At 46.5% G+C, this 25,475-nt stretch overlaps 2 protein-coding genes across 4 annotated transcripts in view; one reads left to right on the forward strand and one right to left on the reverse strand.

Moving 5' to 3' along the window:
- Positions 1-557: 557 nt before the first annotated feature.
- On the reverse strand, positions 558-6,804 carry NAT9 (N-acetyltransferase 9). Of its 3 annotated transcripts, none has more exons than XM_074972098.1 (7): positions 6,738-6,804; positions 4,985-5,071; positions 4,077-4,186; positions 3,074-3,214; positions 2,697-2,756; positions 2,397-2,491; positions 568-2,301 (listed from the first exon to the last, which is right to left on the reverse strand). In XM_074972098.1, exons 1-7 carry the CDS (start codon positions 6,746-6,748, stop codon positions 2,155-2,157), a joined length of 651 nt encoding a protein of 216 aa, XP_074828199.1. In that variant the 5' UTR covers positions 6,749-6,804; the 3' UTR covers positions 568-2,154. The 3 variants fall into 3 exon arrangements, with proteins under 3 accessions (XP_074828201.1, XP_074828199.1, XP_074828200.1); XM_074972099.1 differs by having other exon boundaries at positions 6,693-6,764; XM_074972100.1 differs by lacking the exons at positions 4,985-5,071; positions 6,738-6,804 and having other exon boundaries at positions 558-2,301; positions 3,980-4,113.
- Positions 6,805-6,892: 88 nt separating this feature from the next.
- The window catches only part of TMEM104 (transmembrane protein 104), a 62,390-nt gene continuing 43,807 nt past the window's right edge, over positions 6,893-25,475 (forward strand). Inside the window, exons 1-6 of the mRNA XM_074971102.1 lie at positions 6,893-6,983; positions 9,258-9,364; positions 13,897-14,018; positions 18,468-18,549; positions 19,608-19,707; positions 20,375-20,455. Of these exons, the coding sequence (XP_074827203.1) occupies positions 9,320-9,364; positions 13,897-14,018; positions 18,468-18,549; positions 19,608-19,707; positions 20,375-20,455 (430 nt within the window). The 5' untranslated portion in view covers positions 6,893-6,983; positions 9,258-9,319. The remainder of the gene's footprint in view (positions 6,984-9,257; positions 9,365-13,896; positions 14,019-18,467; positions 18,550-19,607; positions 19,708-20,374; positions 20,456-25,475) is intronic.

Consider the following 25,475-nt stretch of genomic DNA (forward strand, 5'->3'; position numbering starts at 1 on the left):
TTAGTCATAGGAATAAATGCATTTACATGAACTAAAATCAGCATAGAAAGCCCTAGGACTAACACCACAAACAGCAGCACTAAAAATTCCACATAACAATTACTGATTTAAAAAAAAAAAAAGCCAGTTAAAACCTACTACCCTGCCTCACAACAGAAACAAACCATTGCTGGTCCCTCTGGGACTTGGCCTGTGACCGCAAACAGCCTTTTCTGAAGAGGGAGTGTGTTAGGTGCACTGACTACACCTCCTTGCCCTTGATCCAGTTTAGCTCTCAGTAGCTGCCTAGTGCCTGTTGCTAATGTGTGACGATCTGATTGTTCTTTGGAATGGCTAAACAATTCTATTAGGGGAGCCAGTCAGATTTCCCTTGCTGAGTTATAAAGCTTGCAGTCAAATAATGGAGGAGGGTTGCTAGAAACCACGTACCCTCAAGGACACCACCTCAAAGTATGACAGATTCAGAGTAGCAGCCATGTTAGTCTGTATTTGCAAAAAGAAAAGGAGTACTAGTTGCACCTTAGAGACTAACAAATTTATTAGAGCATAAGCTTTCATGAGCTACAGCTCACTTCATCGGACACATACAGTGGAAAATATCGTGAGGAGATTTTATATACACAGAGAACATGAAACAATGGGTGTTACCATACACACTGTAACAAGAGTGATCAGGAAAGGTGAGCTATTACCAGCAGGAGAGCGGGGGAGGGGGACAGGGACCTTTTGTAGTGATAATCAAGGTGGGCCGACTGGATCCAGTAGTGACTACTATGGTATCAGAATGCACGTTCTTGTTCACCTGAGCACTAATCCTGGTTTGGAGACTTAAGAGGTGTCAACACCACCTTGCAGCAGTCAGTTCCACTGGTTTTATTTATTGCTTCCTTAAAGGCTGGGTTCTGGGTTAGCCATTCTCTGGTTGTCTTGTAATGTAGATGGTTTTAAATAAGCATAGTAGCAGATCAGCTGCTTTATTCTTTACATCCTCTGTGCAATTTAATTTTCTCACTCATCTTTTTATGGATACCCTGTCACAGCGATGGCCCTTTTTCAGTACCTGTACCAAGTAGCACTGAGACAGGTATTTCTACCAATCAAAAATCATCGTCTGCTGAAGTCTGATGCACAGAGGTAATTTAGTACTCTGATTCCATCCTCTTTGATTGCTCTCTTTACATGCTGGCAGTTTAGCACGTTAGTTCCTAACCTTTTAGAAATGTTGTAGTTTACCATGGCTGGCTCGAGGGAAGTCAGCCAGGTGTCCTTTATGAAGTACCCACGACACAAATTCACTTCAATGGGAGAGGCACTCAACCCCTCTCAGATCTTAGTTGTACCGGCCTCTCCCATTAAGCTGTGCTCACACTAGCCAAGAGCTGTGATGAGCTACACAACGGCCTAGAATATGCACAAGTGGATGGTGGGGCAGCTGCCAATGGTGGCACACCAAGATTAAGCACAAAGCCAAGAGGGGAAACCCTGGTGCCTGCAGTACCTGGAATAGTAACAACTTGTCTAGCAGATCCACTGACTTTATTTTTATTTTTTAATCTTGTAACCACCACTTTACCAGCCACGGATGGCAACTGAGCTATTTTGCCTACTAGATCATGTTAAGTCGCATTGTATGTGTCGGTTCATGTGACAAAGCAGGCCAGAGTCTCCTGTGGCTCAGACTCCATTTGTGACACTAGGAACTCTGCTACGGATGGTGGGGTTTTAGCTAGGAACCCAGTCTACTCTGCTCATCCATAGACTGACAGCATTGCTGGCCAATTCACTGATGTTTATAGGCCCTGGAGGTGTAGACAGTCCCTTCCTAGAACAGGGCAGAGGGAGCTTTGTAACTAAAAGGGCCATTCCCAGCCAAGGTGTACTTCTATGCTTAACCTGTTAGCATCGGTTCATCCATCCCAGCTTCCAGGCACTATTGCAAAGGAATGCCGCTGTAGATGCTCTGTCGCGTTTGCTGTGGAAGATCAGCATTTCACAGGTGGTACACCAGGTATGTGGAGTAATAACAAATCAGTTTGTCATTTGATTCACTCTTGGTCCCAAGATGTTTTCCATACTTGCACTCAGTAATGTTGTCAAACCCTTCCTCCCTGGAGACTTAGCAGGGGTGTGGACTGCTTGCCTCTGGAAGAGATGTCAGGTCTCAGAGGCACGAGTCTGTAGGTTCAACACACTATAGTTTTTCTCCTCCACGTGGTTAGTTTGCTCCAGGAGCCACTGTTTCTGCTGCTCATTCACATCCAGTCTCAATGTCACCTCCTGGAAGATCCTGTTCACGGCAACCTATATACAAGGTAAGAACAACCCAGATTGATCTCAGGCCTTAGCTAAATGCTGCTTCAAAAGGGGAGGCTCTCCTGATCAGGCTGGTACCTCACCTCCTTAAAATTAAGCTTTTTGAACATGCAGATACTAGCTTCATTTTCCTGTCCAACCTTAGCCTCAAATTTGGTAATTCCCAGCTTTGTTACTCCTACAGGAGAAGCGAGAAAGAGAGATAAGAACCCCTAGCTGCACACATGTATCTCAATGCAATGTTATGATGTCATAACTGCAGACTAGCAAGATTCCCATGCTCCTTAAATATGGGGGCTGGTGTATATATCCACCATCCTCTCTACATATGCAGAGCAGCCAACGGGAGCACGTGTGCCCCATCACATCACTTCCATCCTCACCATAAAACATCATAATCAGAGTTGTCTCCTTGCCAAACCCTCGGCCACGGCAGCTGGGCTCTAAAAGAGACAAGAACAGACGTTGGTGTCCATCTATATAACACAAACCTTGTAACTCAGTCATGTGCTGGACTAGCAGAAAGCGGGTTGCAGATAAGGACTGAATTGCACTGGTAGAGCCCCGAGCATAGGAAGCTTGTATGTTATCTGCCTACTTTCCATCTAGCTGTAGCCAATGCTACCACTATCTGATGAGGAGAGTTGTCAGAATCCCCCTGAAGCCAGCTGCATGCTTTCGTACCTAACAGCTATTGCAGGGCAGAGGGTGGCATTAGGGTGATAGTGGCATTAGCAGCCTGGGGCTGTGCTTAATGTACCTGCAATCATGACTTCTATCTCTCCCACTGTTGGATCTTCCATATCTGTGAGGAACAGGTTCACGTCCCCCACCATGCAGTCCTCCTCGGTACCTGCTTGCCCAGACCACCTCTCGGTCTCCAGTACAATAAACGTGCATTCTGGGGAAAGTGAGACAGCAGCAGAACTCACAGGGCATGTTTAAGAATCATTGACAAATTACTGAAGTATGACATTAAAGATGGACAATGGGGAGAGAAGCAACATCCTGCCTGTATTAATGGCCTGTATGAACCAGTAATCAGGGCTCTGGGCCAGACAGGCATGCTTATCACAACTGCCACTACCAGCAGCACCCTAGAAAATCTATGCTGGTTTCAGTTTGCATGGACCCAGGGCTCACACAAATACTTTAACTTGATGCAATATATAAAATTAATGTGGATTAGCTTTCCCCACTTCATCGCCTTTTACAGTAAATTCAGGCAAAGAACCTTGAATGTGAACATAAGAGACTGAAACAACCTGTTGAGTCACCTAGTCTATCCCTCAGCTCCTTTCAGTATGTCTTCTATCAGTATGCGCTGTCACTACTGACCAAGACAAGGGTTAACCTCTGGTTTTCAGAGGTTCCAGTGATGACAGTGAGACCCAGAAATGTTGGTTACGTAATTTTTAAGGGAGGGAGGGTTATATCCTGAGAACCTACTCCTTAAATGACCCCAAATTTGAACCACTAACCCTACTCCCCACCCCCCTGAGACACAGCAATTTTCAAGACAATCGGATTAAGCATGTGGATTTTAGAGCATTTAGAACAAAACTGGAAGTTAAATAGTAAGCTAGTCTCACCCTTAACTCTAGGGGGGCTACTGCCCTGCTATAATGGCTCGCACACCTTACAGTACAGCCTTGTAGAATCACACCTGCCAGAAACTCAGAGCTAGCTGTGATTCCGAACAATAGTGAGGCGGAAGCGTTCACTACACCTTTCCACTCCTGCAAAACATTCAAACACCTCACTATCTGCATCCTCCTGCCAGCTGCGCTGCATCTCATACTCCTGCTCCAGGCTCAGTGGCTCAGATGCGGTCAGTCGCTGTAGCTCCTCCGATTTCATCCACTCGTGGTACCTGATGGAGAGTGCCACAAACGGAATGCAGACCTATTTAGAACATCACCTGTTGTGTTCCACTGAAATCTTTAAGGGTCAGACTGTCCCCCTACCATGAACCTATTCAGAAAACTACAAGTTGCTATAGATGCCCTATTGGCCAGGGGCTGCAAGGCTCACGTAACTTCTGAAATAACACAGGCATCAGTACACACACTCCTTCACCCAGGCACACAAATGAAGGGACTAGTATAGGGGTGTGTAACACCTCACTTGAGTCTGTTTTGCACTGAGACTGCAATCATCCAAGTCTGCAGTTTACCAACTCATGGCTTAACATTTAAATTCTTCAGAGACCAGGTCAGCTTTTATGAGTTGAAGTTTCACTGTTCACAAGCAATTTGGAAAAAGTTATAGCGAGCACTGAAACAGCAGCAGTTCTGATGACTGGTGGCCAACGTGAAATGAGCTGGTGGGCCCAGCTCACTTCTAACTGGACAAGTGTCCACATGGATAAACAAATATCACCACTGACATTTGCTGTCCACCTTTGATGACAGTCTCAGGGGAGGGATCAAGGACCTTGAGCTGCCATCTCACACCTAGAGGTGGCTGCTCCGGAGCAGAAGCAAGGAATATGGGCAAGCCAACATAGGCATTGCTGCTGCTTGTGCTGTGCCACTTACACAGACAAAGAGATCATTTCAGCCCCCAGGGCTGGTAACCCAGAGCCTTCCATGAGTGCTAAATTCCCTTAAAAAATAAAGTTGAACTTTAAAAATAGAAACAGATGTCAGAGGTGGTATAAGCTACATACCGGGATACATGAGCAGAGGTGTATGGTACCAGGGTCACCTTTTTCCCCTGTAAAACTGTGTTCTGGTTAATCTTCATAGTCTCCAACCTGAAAGAGAGACAGAAAGTAACTTACTGAAGTCTTCAAAGATGCCAAGGGAAAAGTACACCATCAACATCTGTTCTTTGAAACTGAGTAACTATAATGAATTTCACTTTCTCACTGAGACCCCTTTAAATAATGGGCCCCAACTTTTTTTTTGTTTTGTTTTTTTACTTCCTTACAAACTCTCCCCCCCGCCCCCAACACACATTTTTCTGCTCCCCTAATGGGTTTTATCCTGGTCTTTTCAGCAAAGGAGATACTGGCTAAGTGACACCTGTAAGAGGTGATGAGAAAATGCAAGAGACGAGCCTCACACCAAAACTGGCCCTAGTCTGACGGGTCAGCACTGAGCAGCCATTTGCCCCCACACCACTGCGTCACATACAAGCAGTGAGGGACACAGATCCATCATTCTCCAGCCCCAGAAAGGAGGGGGGAGGAAATGGGCAGCATCCAGTCCCTCCCCACGCGGGGGGGGGGAGGGGGAGGGTAGGGAGGTGGGCGGGAAGGAATCAGGGTGGCATCCAGCCCTTCTCAGGCTCAGGCCTGGGTGGGGGTGGGGAGGTGGGTGGGAAAGAGTCTGGGGTGACATCCAGCCCCAGGTGGGGGAAGGGAGGTGGGTGGGAAGGAGTCCGGGGTGACATCCAGCCCTTCTCAGGCTCAGGCCCGGGTGTGGGGGGGCAGGTGGGTGGGAAGGAGTCCGGGGTGGCATCCAGCTCCTCTCTCACCCAGCCCCAGGTGGGGGGGGGGGAGGGGAGGTGGGTGGGAAGGAGCCGGGGCGGCATCCAGCCCCTCTCTCGCCCAGTCCCAGGTGGGGGGGGGGGGGGAAGGAGTCGGGGTGGCATCCAGCTCCTCTCTCGCCCCGGGGGGGGGGAGGGGAGGGGAGGGGAGGTGGGTGGGAAGGAGTCGGCGTGGCATCCAGCCCCTCTCTCGCCCAGCCCCAGGTGGGGGGCGAGAGGGGGGGAGGGGAGGTGGGGGGGAAGGAGCTGGGGTGGCATCTAGCCCCTCTCTCGCCCAGCCCCAGGTGGGGGGAGGGGATATGGGTGGGAAGGAGCCGGGGTGGCGCCCAGCCCCAGGTGGGGGGAGGGGATATGGGTGGGAAGGAGCCGGGGTGGCGCCCAGCCCCTCTCTCGCCCAGCCCGGGGGGGGGCAGGGGAGGTGGGGGGGAAGGAGTCGGGGTGGCATCCAGCCCCTCTCTCGCCCAGCCCCAGGTGGGGGGAGGGGATATGGGTGGGAAGGAGCCGGGGTGGCGCCCAGCCCCAGGTGGGGGGAGGGGATATGGGTGGGAAGGAGCCGGGGTGGCATCCAGCCCCTCTCTCGCCCAGCCCGGGGGGGGGCAGGGGAGGTGGGGGGGAAGAAGCCGGGGTGGCATCCAGCCCCAGGTGGGGGGGGGGAAGGGGACGTGGAGGGGGGGAAGAAGCCGGGGTGGCATCCAGCCCCTCTCTCGCCCAGCCCCAGGTGGGATAGCCGGCCCCCCGTGGGCTGCGGATGGGAGGCAATGGAGGGGGACACCCAGCCCCGGGTGGGGGGCCATGGGGGAGCGCCCAGCCCGGGGGGGGGGATATCTAGCCGCAGCAGGGAGCGGGGTCTCTCCAGCCCATACGGTCCCGGGGCTACAAGGCACCTCTTGTCTTGGTCCGACCCGCTGCGGTCCGGTATAGTGCCTCACCTAGAGCGCATGCGCAGAAACGACTCCGCTGCAGTCCTACGGGTGCCACCGAGTCGAGCGCAGCCGGACGGCCCCGCCCTCCCGCACGTGATCCAGCGCATCCAATCGGCAGAGCAGGGGCTAGGGTTGGCCTCGTTACGCGTGCGGAGGGTCTTACCGCTGCGCGGTGAGTCTGCGCATGCTCTGTACGTTCCACGGGATGAGAGTGGTGTCTCGGGTGTGCTGGCCGGGTCCTTGGGAGCGCAGGTACGGGAGGAGCTAGCTGCCTGTGGGGCAGGGACGCGGTATGGAGTGGGTTTGAGAGATGGGGCTCTGGGGTGACATGTGGGGGGTTGGGCAGTGCGGGGGCCCTGGGGTGGGAGCTGGGCAGTGGGGTGGAAGCTGGGGGCTTTGGTGTTGTGGGGGCTTTGGGGTGGGAGGTGGGGGGGCTCTGAGATGGGCGCTGGAGGAGTTGGAGTGGGATGTGGGGGGGCTCTGGGCTTGGGAGGTGGGAGTTGGGTATTGTGGGGGCTCTGGAGTGGGAGGTGGGGGGCTCGGGCAGTGGGGGGACTCTGGGGTGGGAGCTGGGGGGTTGGGAAGTGGGGTGGGATGTGGGGGGGCTCTGGGGTGGGAGGTGGGTATTGGGTATTGTAGGGGCTCTAGGGTGGGATGTGGGGGGGCTCGGGCAGTGTGGGGACTCTGGGGTGGAAGCTGGGGGCTTTGGTGTTGTAGGGGCTTTGGGGTGGGAGGTGGGGGGCTCGGGCAGTGGGGGGGCCCTGGGGTGGGAGCTGGGGGGTTGGGAAGTGGGGTGGGATGTGGGGGAGTTGAGGTGGGAGCTGGGGGGTTGGGAAGTGGGGTGGGATGTGGGGAAGTGGGGTGGGAGGTGTGCAGCTCGGGCAGTGGGGGGGAGCTGCGGGGTTGGGAAGTGGGGTGGGATGTCGGGGGGCTCTGGGGTGGGGTGTGGGGGTTGGGTATTGGGGGGGCTCTGGAGTGGGAGGTCTCCTGTGGAAGTCTGGAGGGTTGGGGGTGGAATGGAACATGTGGTCACTGGGGTGGGATATAAGGGGTGGGGGGTCTCTCTGCTGAGTAGATGTTTGTCAGTGGGATGTTTCCCTTTCATGTTCTCCGCCCCTCAGGTTATATTTTGAACAAGGAAGTAGACTGTGTCTCCAAATCAGTCTGTGTCACGTGGGTTTCCTCTTTGCTTTGTCTCTCCTTGTTCCCACCTCTAATTTATTGTCACTAGGCGTTTGGGGAGTCTGCCTTAGATTTGCACATTTTTCTATGATGAGGTGTCTGCTAGCATGATAATTCTGGGCATGCTTCGGTAGCAGTCTCTCTTGGTTTTGATCTGTTTTAGGCTTTGCTGTAGTGTTTTTAGCATCACTGTCTTGTGTGGGGTTGTTTGCTCCATTGAACTGGAGATTAATATTGTCTTGTCCAGAACAGGATTGTGATCTAGGAGTGGGTTCTATTTCCTAGCTGATTTTAGCTTTTCATCCTCTACTACTCTGCTGTGGAGATGTTTATTGTTGTGATTGAGGTGGTGCCAGAAGTTGAATATTCTTCTGTGTGTGGACTAGGAGGGAGTTTGTACTGATAATTTGTGCCAGCTGGTGTAGTTATTTGATAAGACAGGGCCAGAACCGTTTCTCCTATATAGCAGGATGAGTTAGATTAAGTTCTCAAGTAACTGGAGTTGTGATTCTATTGGAAAATTGTAATTCTTTAACGGCTTATAAATTCTTCAGAGGGCTTTTTTTCAGACACTTTTATTGCTGTTGTGAAGTTCCCCAAATGCTTTTATTTTGGAGGCCTAGGTATGTATAATTCAATGTGTTCTGTTTCTACATTCAGAATGTTGGCTGGCTGTTTTTTGGAAAGTATATGGGGAGAGATTGGGGTTGTTGGGTGTTTTTTATTGTAGCAATCTGCAGAATAACTTGTGATGGCAGTATATTTCTAAAGCATATCGATTATTATTTGGGTGATAGTATGATTAGATCATCCTTTTATAGAATCATGGTTTTCCTACTGAGTGGGTTAGTGGAAATCCCTGGTTTGATGGCCACTTCAGAAAGGTTGGTACGTTCCATAAGAGCTGCCATAATAGGTCAGACAGATAGTCCATCTAGCCTAGTATCCTGTCTCCAACGATTGCCCATACTAGAGCTTCTGGGGGAGTGTACAGAACAGGGCAGTTATGGAATGATCTGCTCCTCTCTTGCACTGCCGGCTTCTTGCAGTTGGTAACTGGTAAGTATCTGATGTGCAGGGAAAAAGAGTAGGGCTATCTGATTACTGTCTTGACAAAGTGCACAAACGTTAAGGATTTTGAACGGAGGTGTCAGGACAGTGTGTTGGAGGATGGGACATCTGGAGGTGTGCTCATATCCCAGGGCAGGACAGCGTCCCAATTGCAATTCTGCTCAAATCTTTCTCTGGTTACAGTAATGGGTTGCCCATTGTTGTCCATCGGTCTTTCAGTGGCATCGTGAGCAGCTGCTGATAATGATAACTATGGACGTGTTGTCTCTTTAGGCCAGACGTAGCAGAGACAGAAGAGACCTGCTTCTCCGTTCCAGGCCCCTCTATCCTCAAACATGGCGGGTGGCATTACCGACACAGGGGAGCTGTACTCTCCTTACGTGAGTATTACCATTGGGATGTACCACTGCTGTTAGTTCAGTGTCTTCTCTTCACAACCCTGCTTATTCTCAGGGTATGTTGTTACTTATCTTCCTGGTTCCCGGTGAACACAGTAATCGGTGTCAAAGTTGCAAGGAATGCTAGAAGATATTAGGGTAAGGGCAGTAGAACATGTTTAGCTTGTTGCCCAAGAGATCGTGGTTTGAATTACACCACAACAAGGGCCACTTCAGAGTTTGAAAGGGACCCAAGTATCTAGAGTGTAGTGAGTTAGCTTCGAGAACTTTCATCCTATCTTTCAGACTTTATATGTTAAGTTTGGCTTGGTCCTTTTTTCACCTGTATGTATGGTCAGAAATGTGAATGTGAAAATGGCATCACCTTACTGCCTGTCTCTGGTCCATGTGTCTTTTGAGATGCATCTGTTCACTGATACAAACTAGTTTTAAATAATCAGTTATAATGCGTAGTATTTGCGTATTGTTTTATATCGCCAGTTACTCTACAAACCTTAAAGGGACACCGTCAACCTGATACTTAATCGATTTGAAAAAATGAGTTACAAGTAGTTTGATACTACACTTGCCCGTGAGCCCTCTTGCCCATTTTTATGGTTTTACTTCCACATTTTTAAAACAAGGTTTTCCTTCTCTCCCCTGATCTCATGTGAAAGACTTGCACAAATAGTGAATTTCAGCATCCCACACAGCTGCACCTATCTACAAAGCATTGTCAAATATAAAAAGAAAACAAATTGAAAGCTTAAGGGGGCAAACCTTGTTTCCTCTGATCTGTTTGTTAGTCATTTCACATATTAATTGTAACAATGATAAATAAAAAAAATTCAGACAGAGGTGATTTTTTTCAATGGGATGTCCCAAATGATCAGTCCTCACAGCATCCTTTATGAGGTAGGTAAGTATAATATCCATTTTACAGATGGGGAAACTGAGGCATTGAAGTAAAGTGACAGTCACTACTAGAGGGATTAGAACCTCAGGTATTTCTGCCTCTCAGCCTTGTGCTCAGAACACTAGACTTGACTTCTCTTCAACCTGGGCCCTGCAAAGACAATACAGCTCTGTGAGCATAAGCTAGAGTCTATTCTTTCTTATGCATAATCTCAAAATTAGTAGTTAAATTTGGATTTCTTGATTTATTATGGTGATGATATAAATGGCAGAGCATAGCTCAGGAATCTAAAATACGAGTCTGAAGTGTGGGATTTGCTGTATTAACTCCTGCTTATTAAAAATGCCTGGCTAGCCTGGGGCACTAGTGACCATTTTAAGATCAGATATTTCATGAACCCACAATGCTAGCATTTAGTTCTGTACACCATTGGGAATGCTGATTTTTTTTTTTTTTATATCTAATGGGGGTTCACAAAATATCAGATAATAAAATTGTCACATATTACTTCCCCATAGCTTCATTTCTGAAGCGATCTTAATGGTTATCTCAAGAACCATTAAAGATAGAACGAATGTTTTCCACCACCTGAGATCCAGGAATCTCAGCTTTCAAATGCTAAAAACATTCATCTCGAGTCTAGGAACCCTCAAAAGCTGAGGGTAGAACGGGGCATTATGCTCATAAGAGTATTGGCAGCTAAAAGCAGGCCAGAACTGAAAAGTGAAGGGGGCAGGGCAGCAACACAGTAATCAGAAAAACCTGATTTGAAGCACTTCCTGCTTGATTACAGTTTTTTGATAATTTTTGTTGTCTTGTGCTTTTGCATAGTCTTGTGGTCTTAAGCATTTTCATGTTCAAGAGATTCCAGTTGGCTCAGTTAGGTGGAGAAAATATTATGTGAGAGAATATGAAGTAGTCACTTTTTTTTAACTTCACTAATAGCGTGAACGTCTCAGACATTGCTAGAATAGGGAATTGGTGCAGAAGTACCTTTTTAAATGTTTTTCTTGAAACTATTGACATTTTTTCATAGTCAACATTTAAAAAAAAACAAACTACTAATAAAGTAGTTGTCACGCTCACTTTCAAGGTCCAGTATTTTGTGACTTGCCAAGAGCAGAAACACTTCGGTGAACCAGTACTAAAGCTTTCAGGACTTATGTTGAGAAGGAAATCTGCTCTCTTCTTAATGGGTTTTGATTTCTTTATTTTAAGTGAATTTCCAGTACTGACATTGGCAAAATCATCTTTTGACTAGTAAGCCAACCCAATTTGATCTTCCCCATGGAGGGGGAATATGGAATCCTGGGATGTTTTTAGTTGCTTTTCTGACTGCATGCATAATTCAAAATATTAGTGTTGCAGAAATTCCTGGAGTCTGAGTTCTAGGGAACTGTAGCTATCTCATTTCCTCTGAGGATGCTGGGCTATCTCTACCCCAGAGTCTGAGGACAGTAACATGATGCCAGTCTTGGCATCTGTTCAACCAAAGCCAAGAAAAATCACCTGGGTTTCTGTCCGAGTCCTTCATTGCAAAGTGAGTCAGACCCCTGGGCACTCTGAACACAAGGGGATGTAAGCAGGAAATGGGAGCCTGCCACCTGAGTGACATGAGCCTCTCTGCAAACAGAGAAGGCTGCGTTTTAGTCCTTTGGGGGATCAGCTGATGTTCATGTTTGAACAACGAAAAGGTGTAGTGTCTCGTTGTGAGCTTAGCAAAAAAGGCTTTGCGTTGTGTTTTGTATGATGTCTCCAAGCTTGGCTCCTATGATCTCTGGCCACGCCAAGCACTACATGTGGGTTTCTGCCTCATTTACACAAAAATTCTCATGGTTTATAAGGAAGTGGGGAGACTCTCAGGGTGTGTCCCATACCATGTTTGCATTAAGAATGGGAGGGCAGAGTCCCCTCCCTTTGCTCAGTCTTCACCGGTTTCAGAGTAACAGCCGTGTTAGTCTGTATTCGCAAAAAGAAAAGGAGTACTTGTGGCACCTTAGAGACTAACCAATTTATTTGAGCATGAGCTTTCGTGAGCTACAGCATCGGATGCATCCGATGAAGTGAGCTGTAGCTCACGAAAGCTCATGCTCAAATAAATTGGTTAGTCTCTAAGGTGCCACAAGTACTCCTTTTCAGTCTTCACCTTCTTCCTTTAGCACAGCAGGTGGGATCTGTTTCTTTTCCACCACTTGCATTGTGGTGACCCTAAGCACTACATGTGACTGAAGTGGGGACAATTTAGAACAGAAACAGTGAAACAGGAAATGGGATAGACCAGTCCTTGTACAGTGGAAGGAAGTAGGTTGTGGAGGAATTGCCCACCATTTCTACGATCCCTGCTCAGTGTCTCAGAGGAAAAAGGCAGAACTCCTCAGTCATGTAGCATGGAGGAAAATTATTTCCTTGCCTTCAATCTGGCAGTCACTTTGACCAGTTTACAACTCTCAGGACTTGTCTACATTAAACCAATGCAAATCCCTGTGTGAACGCCCTTATATTGATTTAAGACAGGTTAAATCAATTGAAGGATATTCACACACAAAGTTTCACCATTTTAACTAAATCAGTTTAAAATTGCATCTTTAGTTAAACCAGTGCAACTTTGTGTTTAGATTAGGCCTCAGCTGCACTTTGATTAAAACTGCTTGTGATAAAGGAATTGCTTGATTCTGAGGAAACATGAGTGGACCACATCATGACACAGTCCATTCTCTCTTGTTGCAAAGGGCCCCTCTGTCTCTGGGCTTCCAAGCACAAAGATGCTGAGTGAGAGAATTATGTGCACCAAGCTGAGGGCTTCCAACCACAAGTATTGTTCAACAGTATAGGTCACAAGATGCTTGGAGGCCAGTCTCCTTTGGTCAGCAGATCTGGTTTTGCTGGCTCAGCCATACTTTACAAAGAATGGTGGTAGGACAATGGAAGTGGAAAGTGTCTAGTGCTTGAGGCTATTTCAGCTCCAGACCTTCAGTTTCAGGTTAAACACTGACTTCACTAGGGCAGCCTGTGTGTAGTGATGGTGCCTCTTGCATTTATGCTCGTCAGCAAAGATTTAATCCCTGGAGCCTGTGAGACTCGTGTGTAGCCCCACAGTCTCAGTGCCTGACTCTCCCCAGGGTGGCTGGAAGGTGCCTTCTCTCCCTAGCTGTTGATAGGAATTTACTGCCTGGATAACAAATTTCCTTTAATTTAAAAAATAAAATAATGAAATGAATTTCATGAAAATCAGGTAGGATCATTCTGGCCTCAACCAGGCATAGTGCAGGCAGGAGTGCAGACTTCTATTGTCTATTAAATAGACTTCAGATGTCTATTAAAGATTCCATTGATTTTTCTTTTCTTTTTTTTTTAACATTCCATAAATTGTAAATAGGACAAATCTGGCGGGGAACATCAATCCTGACCTGTGCTGTGCTAGTGCACTAATCCACTGCACAACCTTTCTGACTCTCAGAGTGTTCCCCTCCTATTGTATGTACTTTTACCTTGTGCTTATCCTTCCTAGACATACATACAGATCACATTCCCCACACACAACCTGCCATGTCAGTGAGTTATCTTAGCTGATCCCCAGGGCTGCTGCATTATCTAATGCTGATTATCTGGATGATTGCAGGTTGGCCTGGTTTACATGTTCAACCTTATCGTTGGGACGGGAGCCCTAACCATGCCGAAGGCCTTTGCTACCGCTGGCTGGCTCGTCAGCCTCATTCTCATAATGTTCCTGGGCTTCATGAGGTAGGATTTTGGTGTCTCTCTTTGCCTGTCTTCAGCATGCTGGGAGTGTGGCTTGGTTTTATTCTAAGGGCTACATGCTAGAAATTGGGGGCAGCATGCTGGTGAGAAGCCCAGCCACTCTGCCACCCAGCTGCTGGGATTTCACAATTGTGCTGCACCTGGATCCTGTTTAGAGGCTGTAGTTTTAATATCAACTTTCTGGCTAATGGATGTCTGCAATGTGGAGCTACATCTCCTCTAGCTGGTAGAAGGGAGTGTACTTTGTCTCCACTGCCCACTCTAGAGCCTTCTGGCTGCTGCATGGCAGAGGGTCTTCATAAAGTTTAAGGCCAGAAGGGACCACCAGATCATCTGTTCTGACCTCCTGTGTATCACTGGCCACCAATGCCACCCAGCACTCGCATTCTAATCCCAGCCATTTAAATTAGACCGCAGCATTACAGCCCATGGGAGACTAGTCTATTATGTGCTACAGGCAGAGACAAGGAGAGACTGAGGTGCAGCAGTGTCCAACCCAGGCAGAGACAAGGAGAGACTGAGGTGCAGTAGTGTCCAACCTCTTCCCCTCCCCCCCGGCAGGAAAATGATGATCCTGGCAAGTGACACACACCCACATACTGCAGAGGAAAGTGGAAAAACCTCCAAGCTCACTGCCAATCTGACCAGGGGAAAATACCTCCCCAGCCCCACATATGGCGATCAGTTAGACCTGAGCATTTGAGCAGGAACCAGGCAGCCAAAGTACCTGAGAGAGAGAATGCTCCATGTCACATCAGAGCTCTGGCCCGCTACACCCAATCTCCCATCTCCAGCCATGGCTATCCCTGAGGCTTCCAGAATATGTTGGGCAGGGAAACCCCCTCCAGACCCCTGCAGGTGGCCAGCTGAAACCTTGAAGCATGAGCTTCACTACTGTACCCTTCCACCAGCCTCTTTTTTGGGGTCGTCGTCCTCCCCCAGGGATAACTCCAATGCTTGTCTCTTTGCTAGTGATATCTTTCCCAGTCACCAGTAGCAACACAAAGTTGATGTGATTCCTGACAATTTCACTTCTGCTGACTGCATTTTGAATGGCGGCCGTGAAACTGACATGTCATGTCAATTTCACTCTGGCTCCTAGCAGGGTTCTGAGCAAGGGGCACTGGAGCTCTGTCTGCCTGCAGATTTGGGGAGGCAGCTCTGCACTGACTTACATTTGGAAGGTTAACTTCACAGTCTTTCGCACCCATGCTCAACAGGGAAGGCTACTTATTCACCACAGACAAATGGAATTTTCAAATTTTGCTCCGTCTTCAGAATCAGCATGTTCTGGCTCTAGAACTGAACTGAATCTGGACTGGATTGACTCAGATTATAAATTCCATATATGTCAATCCCTTCTGTGTAGGGACCATAACCTTTTAGGTATGTTGCAGTGAGAAGACATTAGAATAATTAAAAGATCACCTGCGTCCTTCAAACCCATCTGCCCCATGGCTGGTCTTGGACACGAGCAATTTAAGCTGATGCCTGAATAGAGCTGCAGAGGAGCGCAGTTCGGTAGTGATTCAGCCACTCGCAGATGGTGTAATCTCCCATCTGCGACCAGGAGTACAGGAGGAAGTAACTTCCTGTAAAACTATGCCTGCCTCATTTCTCCCCTTCACCAGTCTGGGATCTTGGAAACCCTGAGGCTAACTTGAAGCTGACCAGACTTCAGCTTGGTTTCCTCTGCACTGGTGCAGCAGTTGCAGCACAGGAGGTGGAGCTAAGGGCTGTTGCTATAGTTGTGTGATCTACACATTCAACCTGGAGACTCCAGTAGTTGATGGTGTCATCTTTCTGATGAGATGTAAAGCCTTGTCTGGATCACTGGTGCTCATGAAAGGTCCCCTCTCACTTTTGTAAGAGTATTGGGATTTTAATCCTGGTATCCTGGCCAAATTCTGTTATGGGTACCTCCATTTGCCAATCTAAATTCCTTCTGCAGTTTCGATTGGATACAACTTTTTCCTGTCCTGTACTATTTGGCTATTAAACAGAGTCCATGTTTCACTCAAGAGGAAACTGCATTTCAGTGGTGAATGAAATTATTTTTGTAAACCCCAGGTGTGTTGAGGCTTAATATTTGTAAACTGCAATAAATCTGTGAAAGAAACGCTCTATAAAAGTCTGGTTAATTATTATTGACAGACATAAATTCTGGAAGTACGAGTGACTGTTGGATTCAGATGCAATCCATTTTTAAATACCTTATTTCCAAATAATGAAGCCCATGTACGGAGCTCCCTACCGTCTGCTCTGGTTCTTCCTCAGTTCATATCTTAGTGCCAGCAGGAGGTGCAAATCTTGCTGGCTCGTCCATGATGCTCTTGTGCCAAACTTGAAATGTCGCGCACTGGTGCGAAGTGCTTTGTGAGCCTAGTTGCCCTGTTGCTTACATTCCTGTGTTCACGCTTCTGACTCCCTAATAACCTCTAGAGAACTTTCAGTGCAGTGAGAGTCTACATGGGCAATCATTATGTGGCGTCCAGGAGGGGGCTGCTGTACGTTTATCCTAGCAAACCTAATTTCTCATTTGAACTTGATAAATGAATTCAGTTTGTGAAGCAGTAAAACTGTTTTTGAACCTTAAATAAGATTGATTTTTGTTTTACTTTTAAAAAAAAAAAAAAAAGCAGAGGGGAAAGAAACCTTAAAATGGTCATTTAGCTGAGACAATGACAGTCCATTCCTGAAAGCGGCAAAGCAGATTGTAGTGGTGAACTGAGACCTCGGATGGGTGAGTGATTCTAGCCGTCTCCTTGGCATTGGGTTAAAAAAAGTTCCCTCTCGTTATTTAACTCCTTAGACGGCTTCTTCTACAGTCACTGGCAAAATTGGTGGTGTACGTCCTAATTTGCTTGCTGCTCTGAAATCTACAACAATAATAAACCATTGCCCTTCAGTAACACCTTCCTTCTGAGGGTCTTGCAGTGTTTTACAGCTACCAAAAGATTAAGCCTCACAACAGTACTGTGAGGACAGGGAGTATGCATTATTCCCACTTTACAGATGGGGAAACTGACTTGGGATTACAAACCCTACCATGCAATGCTCCATCTTCCTCTAAGAAGCCTACCCCCGTTGCAGTGAGGTAGCATGTAATCTGTGGGACACACCTGTACTGGAGATATAGGCAGATGCCTGCTCCGTTTATGCAAATTAGTTGCAGGCTTCATGCTCCTGACAAATTTCCTGTGTTTTTGGTTGATCAAAGTTTGAGCACCTCTGACATAGTCCTAGAAATAAGAGGCTCCTTTTATTTACTGATATTTGCACCTAACTGTGGTTTTATTGTGATGTTTTAACACGTTTTTACACAAGCATTTTGGTTGAGACTAATGGGTCTACCAGGCCCAAATGCTTAAACAAAAATAATTACAAACAGCAAATGAGATCTTCTCATGGATGTGATAATATACCATGAAGCAACCATAACTGTCTCCAGGTTTTTAGTTTACAAAAGAAAAAACATATTCTTGCCTGTTTCTACTCTTACGAAACAGTAATAAGGAAGTACTCTTATGAATATTTTACATCTGTGTGGTGCCTTTCATCCCAAATTGCATCATACTGTGTGCCTACACAGCACAACTGAAATGAAACCGTCTCTGGGTTGAAGGACAGCAGCAAACTGAGGTAGAACTCCCTGTACAAAAAGAGAAAGAGGGGAATGCTGGTGAAGGGTGCTGGGACAAACCCCTACCCTTACAAAACATACTAGGAGATCTTTAGGGGCTACACGTAACGGATAGGACTCTGGTTTATAAGGTCTCACCCGAAAGACCCTTCACACAGTGAACTACACAATACTTCATTCATCTGAGTCATAAAGGCAAAGGACTGGGTCAGCTCTGTCAGGATTCAATCCTGCCTGTGGATCTAAGGAGTCCAAAACTTCCAAACTTTGATGCTTAGGGCTCTGTGCCATTGTTTTCACTACTGCGTGAGAACTTCTAGGTTATGACATTTGAGTTGTTAAACTCTGTCTCAGTCCAGCTCTTAGCAGAACAGCATCCCAGTTGACACCCCTGGGGCAATCTCATCAGAGTCCCAGGACTGAATGCGCCGCGGAGACTCTTGCCTCTAAATACGGTCCCAGGTACTAGCAGGATAGTGCAGAATCTTGCTTTGCAACTGTCTGCATTGTTCTCTGTTCCATACAAAAGATGCTTCATTCCCCAGAGCTGTCAGTCCAGCATCTCACCAACACTAACTTCACATAAGAAATGTAAGAATCCCCAAACCCAAGAAAATCGCCTCTGCACTGCTTCATTCTTGATTCGGCAACAGTGTGGAGGCTGCAACATGTACCAGAGCTATGAAGAGCCTGTCTCCCTCGGAAAGCCCAGTCAAAGTAATTTGCAGTGATCTATTCTGCTGTCCTTGTTAGCTATTAGTAATTGCTAAATTTAATTTCCCTTCTAGTTACATGACTACAACGTTTGTGATGGAGGCCATGGCCGCTGCTAATGCCCAGTTGCGTTGGAAGAGAATGGAAAAGCACAAGGTTTGTGTCGTGGCTTTTTATTTTCCAATCTCTATCATTCTTCAGTCCCTAAAGGCTCTCCTCAGATTACAGTTCTGGCTCTGCCTCCCCTCATTAGTAAGTCTAATAAAGGAATAAATTTCCACTGTACTTAACGTCTTCATATAAAATGTGGTCGTTCTCTGTGTTATTGCTCATAAAACCCAGGATTTTCTTTTCCTGCTTTAAAAATCCCCGACACTGCCCATATGTCTCCCAATTTCATGCTGCTGGTTTTGGCCTGAGATGCTCTTTAGAGGAGTTGGGGAGAGCAATCCATCATTCAAGGTGTGTTAAGATCTATAAATCCTTAAATTGTGAGATCCAGCCACTACAGGGCACTGTTGATCTAGCTGGAATGCTCTTGTTATCAGTCATTGGGGTTGTAACCCAGGGACTCCTGCTGGGCATTCTCTCTGGCCTTTGTCCTGACTGTAGAATTTACTCCTTCGCTGGGTTTGTCAGCTCCTGGGTTTAGTGGCCTTCATGATGCAGTACAAGGCATAATTTTTTGGTCAGACTTTAATCGTGATCAGTAGGAAGGTGGGGTGGAGTTGTGGAGTGGGTTTTCCTGCTCTGCCTAGTTAGGGAAATGCAAAGGTTTGGGTTTTTAAGAAAATGTAATCTGGTGCCCACACTGTGCATCTGGACACCAAATCTACAAACTCATTGCATCAAGCTTGCTAGTGTCTTTATGATTTTACTGAATGGACATTCTGCTCTTGTGTATATGTCCCACATGGAAAGAGAGTAGCTCACTTTGTCATTAACCTCCTAATGCCCTGCCAGTGTTGTCCTCCTTCCTGAGAGTGCCCTCCCCACATTCCAAGACCAGAAAATATGGTTTCCTGCCATCTCCCCATGTGCTCACCGGTCTGTGCCTTCCAGTCCCCCTCTCTTTTTCACCATGAGCACATGGAACTGAGGGTTTTTCATTGGCTTGTTTCTGCCTCCTTGTACTGTTGCCACAAGCTGTGCCTCAGGTAGCCCACATCACAGAGCAGACCCTAGGCAGCTGCACTTATTTTCCTACCTTCTAGGAAGACGATGATGAAGATTCTTCCTCTGGGGTCTCTGACAGTGATATTCTCCTCCCAGATGGCTATGAACGATCAGAGACACGGCCTATCCTGTCAGTTCGTAAGTATCCAACTTTTGCTGCTACTTGCTCTCTAATAGGGAACGAAAGGCTTTTCCCACTTCTGTGGGAACCAAACCCTTTACAACTGCCCTCTTGTAAGTGGAGTAAGACTTTTCTCCTCCACCTTTCACCCTGAGGGCTTGTCTACACTTGAAAGTTAATTTGGATTGAGATAGGGTATGAATTTAAAGCACCATAGCCATTCCTGAATAGCTCCATGAAAATGGATTAAGCTAAACAGGAACAAGACATTCTTAATCTATAATAAGAGTATCCACTCATGGAGTTATTAAAGAACAGTTATTTTGGAATAGACAAGCCCTTAGTGACAGATGAATTCCACATGCCCACATCTCACGAGCTCTCTTCTAGTTCATGCCATTATGGCTTTCAAGATGGACTAGTGGATGAAGCTAGTTTTACTCTGTTGCTTCCAAACAGAAGAGGCTTTTTCTTTCCCCTTTTACCTAGAACAATTGCATCTGGTCACCGAGGCATAAATGTCTTCCTCTGAAAAGCTATAAACGGTGTGGGGACTGCATGGCAGGGGGTGTATGTATCCTGGATGGTGTTACCAGGATAGATGGGATGTTCCCAGATGGTGCCTGTCCTTCCTTTGGGCTAATCAAGAAGAGTGAGTGGAACTTTCTTGTTTCCAACTTGCAGAGAGACGTGGCTCACCCAATATCTTTGAAATCACTGAGAGGGTGGAGATGGGTCAGATGGCCTCTATGTTCTTCAATAAAGGTAACTATCTCACTTTCTCAAGGGTTCCCAAAGATCTTCCTGAATAGGGTAGTAGGTGTCGTTGTTCCTTAAACCTGTGCACTTGTAACGTGGTGGTGGAAGCAGCTGCTGCTGTGAATTCTGGGTTCCCTCTAAACCTCCTGATTCTGAGGACTTGACAGTTCCAGCCAAACATGCCCCCATCCCCAAACACCTTTTTGTAGGATTTTTGTTACTGACTATCCTCCACTGCAGTTGCAGAGAATGCGATGTTATGGACTCATTTCCAACCCAGCCAAGGGAACTACGCCAGAATCTAGGTCAGGGAGGGCAGAGGGGCTGTAGTAGGTTTAGCCAAAAAAGTCCTGAAGCAAAATGGGCAGATTTCCCTTAGCACGTGAGTATAAAGATTGTAGGAATAACACTTGCTTCTGCCCAGCATGACTGCTCTGACCCTGACTCTCCATGCATTGAGTGCTCACCTCCTCTCTCTGTATCCTCTGCAAACGTGGTCCACAGCAGCAGAGCCAGGAAGTGTCTGCTCTCACCTTCCTGACACTGTTAAGATGCAGCACACCAAACATTTCCCCAATCAGTTAGCTTCAGTCTGAAGGAAGGAGGTCAGTGAGGAGCATTTCTGAGAGCACTTGACTGTGGCTGGGTAAGTGACCTCTAGGGCTTCTCTAATCCTGAGCTTCAGTCTGAATGGGTCCTCTGTGCACACCTGATGGATGCAGGCATCTTGTCTTCGTATTAAATGTGTTTTCTGTCATATAATAAAAAACATCTATAACTAGAATGAAATAAGAAAACCCTACAAAGGTAGCTGCAATATAAAGCTATATTAATCTCACACTATAGAGATACAAGCCATAGACAACGAGAGAGATGACACTCAGAGCATAGTGTGTTTGTAAAGAAATCCCATGTTTTCTGGCTCTGCAATCAGACACATGCCATGGTGTACAGTTTTGGTCTCTTGCAGTCAAATGTCTTGTGAATGGCACGTTCCTTTGTTCACCGGTATTTTTCTTAGCACGCAGTGGGCTGCGTTTTCCACGGCATTACACCAGTTTTATGCTAATGTAACTCCATTGCGTTCCATGGAGAATCAGGATCTGGGGTGGGGAACGTTTTCAAAAGCACCAGTGTCATTTGCAAGCACAAGTCTCACTGAAAGTGCATGGGAATCCTTTCAGCAGGTCTTGTGCTCCTAGCTCACTTAGCTATTTTGACATTCCCACCTTAGAGCTCTAAGTGCCTCCACTCTAATGGTGGCGGAGGAGCAGTGTGGTCTAAGCCTAGGCCTGGAGCTTCTAATCCCAGCTCTGATACTGATTTGCTGCACCTTGGGGCAAGTCTCTTCGCTTGTGGCTGTTTCCCCATCTGCAAAACAAGGCTATTACTTACCTACCTCACAGTAGTTGTCTGGGGATTAATATTTGTAAAGCACTTTGAAGATGAAGAATGCTGTGTAAGTGTTGCCTAGCAGTACTGTTTTGGATCCTCGTCTATATCGGCAGGTGTAGCCTGCTAGATTAAGGGGATGTTGCAGAAAGGGGGCAACAGGTCAGCCAGTGCATGCACAAATTTCAAATCGCTAGCAAAACCTCTTCAGGTGAATTGGAGAGGAAATGGTGGTGACTACAATACCTAGTACTGGAGAGTGGGGTTTATAAGGGAGACTATGTTCTAGGAGGCTGCAGCTGATCTCAAGCTTTAATCATTGATGTTAGAGGCAATGTCTCCCAGTAGAGGGTGCTGGGAGTACATGTGCTTCTCTTCTAACCCGAGTAAGAAAATCTACATGTAAATTTCCTCACAATACTGTATTACTTGCCTAATACTTTACATTTAATCCCCCATCTTAAAGTTTTATTTTTAGTTTGAGTTATCAGAGTTAGATGCTAGGGATCCCCTTCCAGAAATATTTAGGGTCCTGATGATGTTGGGATGAGAGCTCTTTCAGGAAGTCAGGTGGTGCTGCCATGGAACACAGCATGAAAACACTGTGACTTCCAGATAAGACAGGAGATCGACCTAGTTAGCTGTTCCGGGGGGAGCTGTGACTCGGGTACAGAGAAGGGCTACTAGGATGATCTGAGGAATGGAAAACTTGTCTTATGAAAGGAGACTCAAGGAGCTTGGCTTGTTTAGCCTAACTAAAAGAAGGTTAAGGGGAGATATGATTGTTCTCTATAAATATATCAGAGGGATAAATACCGGAGAGGGAGAGGAATTATTTAAGCTCAGTACCAATGTGAGAACAAGAACAAATGGATATAAACTGGCCACCAGGAAGTTTAGACTTGAAATTAGACGAAGGTTTCTAACCATCGGAGGAGTGAAGTTTTGGAATAGCCTTCCAAGGGAAGCAGTGGGGGCAAAAGATCTATCTGGCTTTAAGATTAAACTAGATAAGTTTATGGAGGAGATGGTGTGATGGGATAACATGGTTTTGGTAATTAAATATTCATGGTAAACAGGCCTAATGGCCTGTGATGGAATGTTAGATGGGGTAGGATCTGAGTTACTCAGGAAAGAATTTTCTGTAGTATCTGGCTGGTGAATCTTGCCCATATGCTCAGGGTTTAGCTGATGGCCATATTTGGGGTCGGGAAGGAATTTTCCTCCAGGGCAGATTGGAAGAGGTCCTGGAGGGTTTTCGCCTTCCTCTGTAGCATGGGGCACGGGTCACTAACTGGAGGATTCTCTGCTCCTTGAAGTCTTTAAACCACGATTTGAGGACTTCAATAGCTCAGGCATAGGTGAGAGCTTTTTGGCAGGAGTGGGTGGGTGAAATTCTGTGGCCTGCGTTGTGCAGGAGGTCAGACTAGATGATCATAATGGTCCCTTCTGACCTTAGTATCTATGAATCTATTTGCTGCTTTCCCTCCCTGGTCAGAAGTAATAGCCTGGTCTTTACTATTGCTCAGCTCCCGTTCAAAGGTGCCCCACTGTTTTTACTACAAAAGCTCAAACCTAAGATATCAGAGAAGAGCCAAGTTAAACATGCCTCTCTGTAGACTGTCGTAGCACACCAGTCATTTGAAAGGCTCCACAGAGATCAAAGGGCCCTGAATGAGGGGTTTGTGCAGTGATCAGTTGGATATTGGTTAGGGAATGAGAAATCTAGGCTGTCAGAAGCTGGAGTTTGAAAATACTAGCTCAAAGCATTAGCCTCCACGATGTACCATTATCAACTGTCTCTGATGTTTGCTTGGATCGAGATGCTGTGTCGCACAGGCAGACATGAGGTGTTGGGGGGCTCTATGGCCATTGGAGAGAAGGGGGGAGAGGGGTTTTGTCACAGATTCCTACCAATGAGACTCATTGGCCTGTTAAAAGGAAAAACCCTGTTGTTGCTAACGAGCTCTCTGCTCGTTTCCCTTGACTGGTTTAACAATCTGACGGGATGTGAATCTGCAAACCTCGGAGTTAAGCTGGAGATAAATCTTCCACCTCTGATTCTTCATCTGTTTTCTGAATGGTGCTGACTTGTTTGGGCTGCAAGGAAAAATAAAGGGCCCCCACCAATTTCTTTTTAAAGGAGCCTGCTCTGAAGCATGTCTCTCTCTGGTCACAATGTTGAGCTCTCTCTGCCAGGGATCGGGTGTCATTTATCATAATAATGGATTCTGTGCACATTCATCATTCTCCGTCCTCACAGGAAGTCATTGATCTTCCCGTTTTGTGTCCAGTAATGAAAGTATTGATCAGGGAGGGTTGGTGGCAGTTTATAAACAGAACTGACACTGAAGTCCACCTGCAGTCAGAGAAGATGGGGGAACCTCTTGCCTGTACTTCACTGATTAGAAAGTCAAGCTGGGAACGCTGCATGTTCTTTGAACTGAGCTGCCTGAGTGCAACACAGAGCACCAAAAGGAACAAAGGATGGTGCCTGCTTGCATCCCAGAGATCAGCAAGTCAGACTTTCAAGGATCTGGGGTTTCAAGTTCACCAACTTCTTAACGCTTTATTCCCATACGTTTCTTGAACTAAGTACAAAGACTGCATAAAAGCTACTGCATGGGCAGTCATCAGAGGCGGGAGTTGGCACTTCCTCCGCTAGGACAGTTACACTGGATGCAAACTGAATGGGGAAGAAGTGGAGGGATTATTAGGAAAATCAGACTTTGAGCCCTAACCTTCTCTTTACATTTTAAAGACTCATTTCAACACAAAGGGCTGGAAACTGATCTTTAAAAACTCAGATCTTGGAATAGCAGCTCTGTCTAAAGGGTTAACTATTTTTTTTTAACTGTCCTTCCCCCTGCTCCTGGAATCTGATGGTTTTCAAAGTTGCACAGTGACTATCCCTATGTGACCATCTTAAAAATACCCCAAGGCTCTAGTTCTGGGTGAGGACAACTGGGAAAAAAAACAAAAATAAATTGGGAGTTTCTAGAATTAGTGGTCTGACTCTTTTGCAGAGGGGCTGAGCACCTGCAGTTCCCCTTTACTAAATATGACATTGGGAGAGGGGGAGGAGAGAGACTTTTCCAAGAGAAGGACCTCATTTTTCAAACTTTGCCAAAAGAAAAACTAACCTCCCATAGCTACAGAACATGTATGAGAAACAGCTTTTTAAGTATAAAAAAAGTATTAAAAAAAAAAAGTTTTTATACTTTTTTATACTTTTATACTTTTTTTTAATACTTTTTAGTTTTTTTAAGTGCATAAAACTAGCTTTGTTGCAGAGGTTCTCTATTTCATCTTCCTCCTTCCGGCTGAATGCAGAACGGGTAAAACCTGGTTGTGATGAAGGGCTTTGTGGGCAGGGGAGAAAGTGTGAAACTTTTGTAAAACTCAGATTTAACATCATCAAAAGTGCTGCAGAATTAGTTTTCACGCTCCACAGGGTTGAAACTAAGCTCAAAGTTTATAAACTCGGCAGGAGCCTTCCAAAGAAGCTTAGCTTCAGCCCTGCAGAACTTGGGAGCTCTGCATGACTAAAACCTCATGGCTAAGCTCTTGAGGAGTTCAGGAGCTTTGTAGGTGCAGAGCTTCAAGTCAGGGCAATGCTAAAGGACCATTCTGC

This window comes from Natator depressus, chromosome 14 (genome assembly GCF_965152275.1).
Source record: "Natator depressus isolate rNatDep1 chromosome 14, rNatDep2.hap1, whole genome shotgun sequence".
NCBI lineage: Eukaryota > Metazoa > Chordata > Testudines > Cheloniidae > Natator > Natator depressus.

Excerpts from the sequence above, each read along its gene's own strand:
- NAT9 (XM_074972098.1), bottom strand. Across the intron at positions 3,215-4,076 it reads CTGGCAGGAGGATGCAGATA|AATGCACGTTTATTGTACTG; the intron begins GTGAGGTGTTTG and ends CACTTTCCCCAG. Across the intron at positions 2,302-2,396 it reads AAAAGCTTAATTTTAAGGAG|GTTGCCGTGAACAGGATCTT; the intron begins GTGAGGTACCAG and ends CCTTGTATATAG.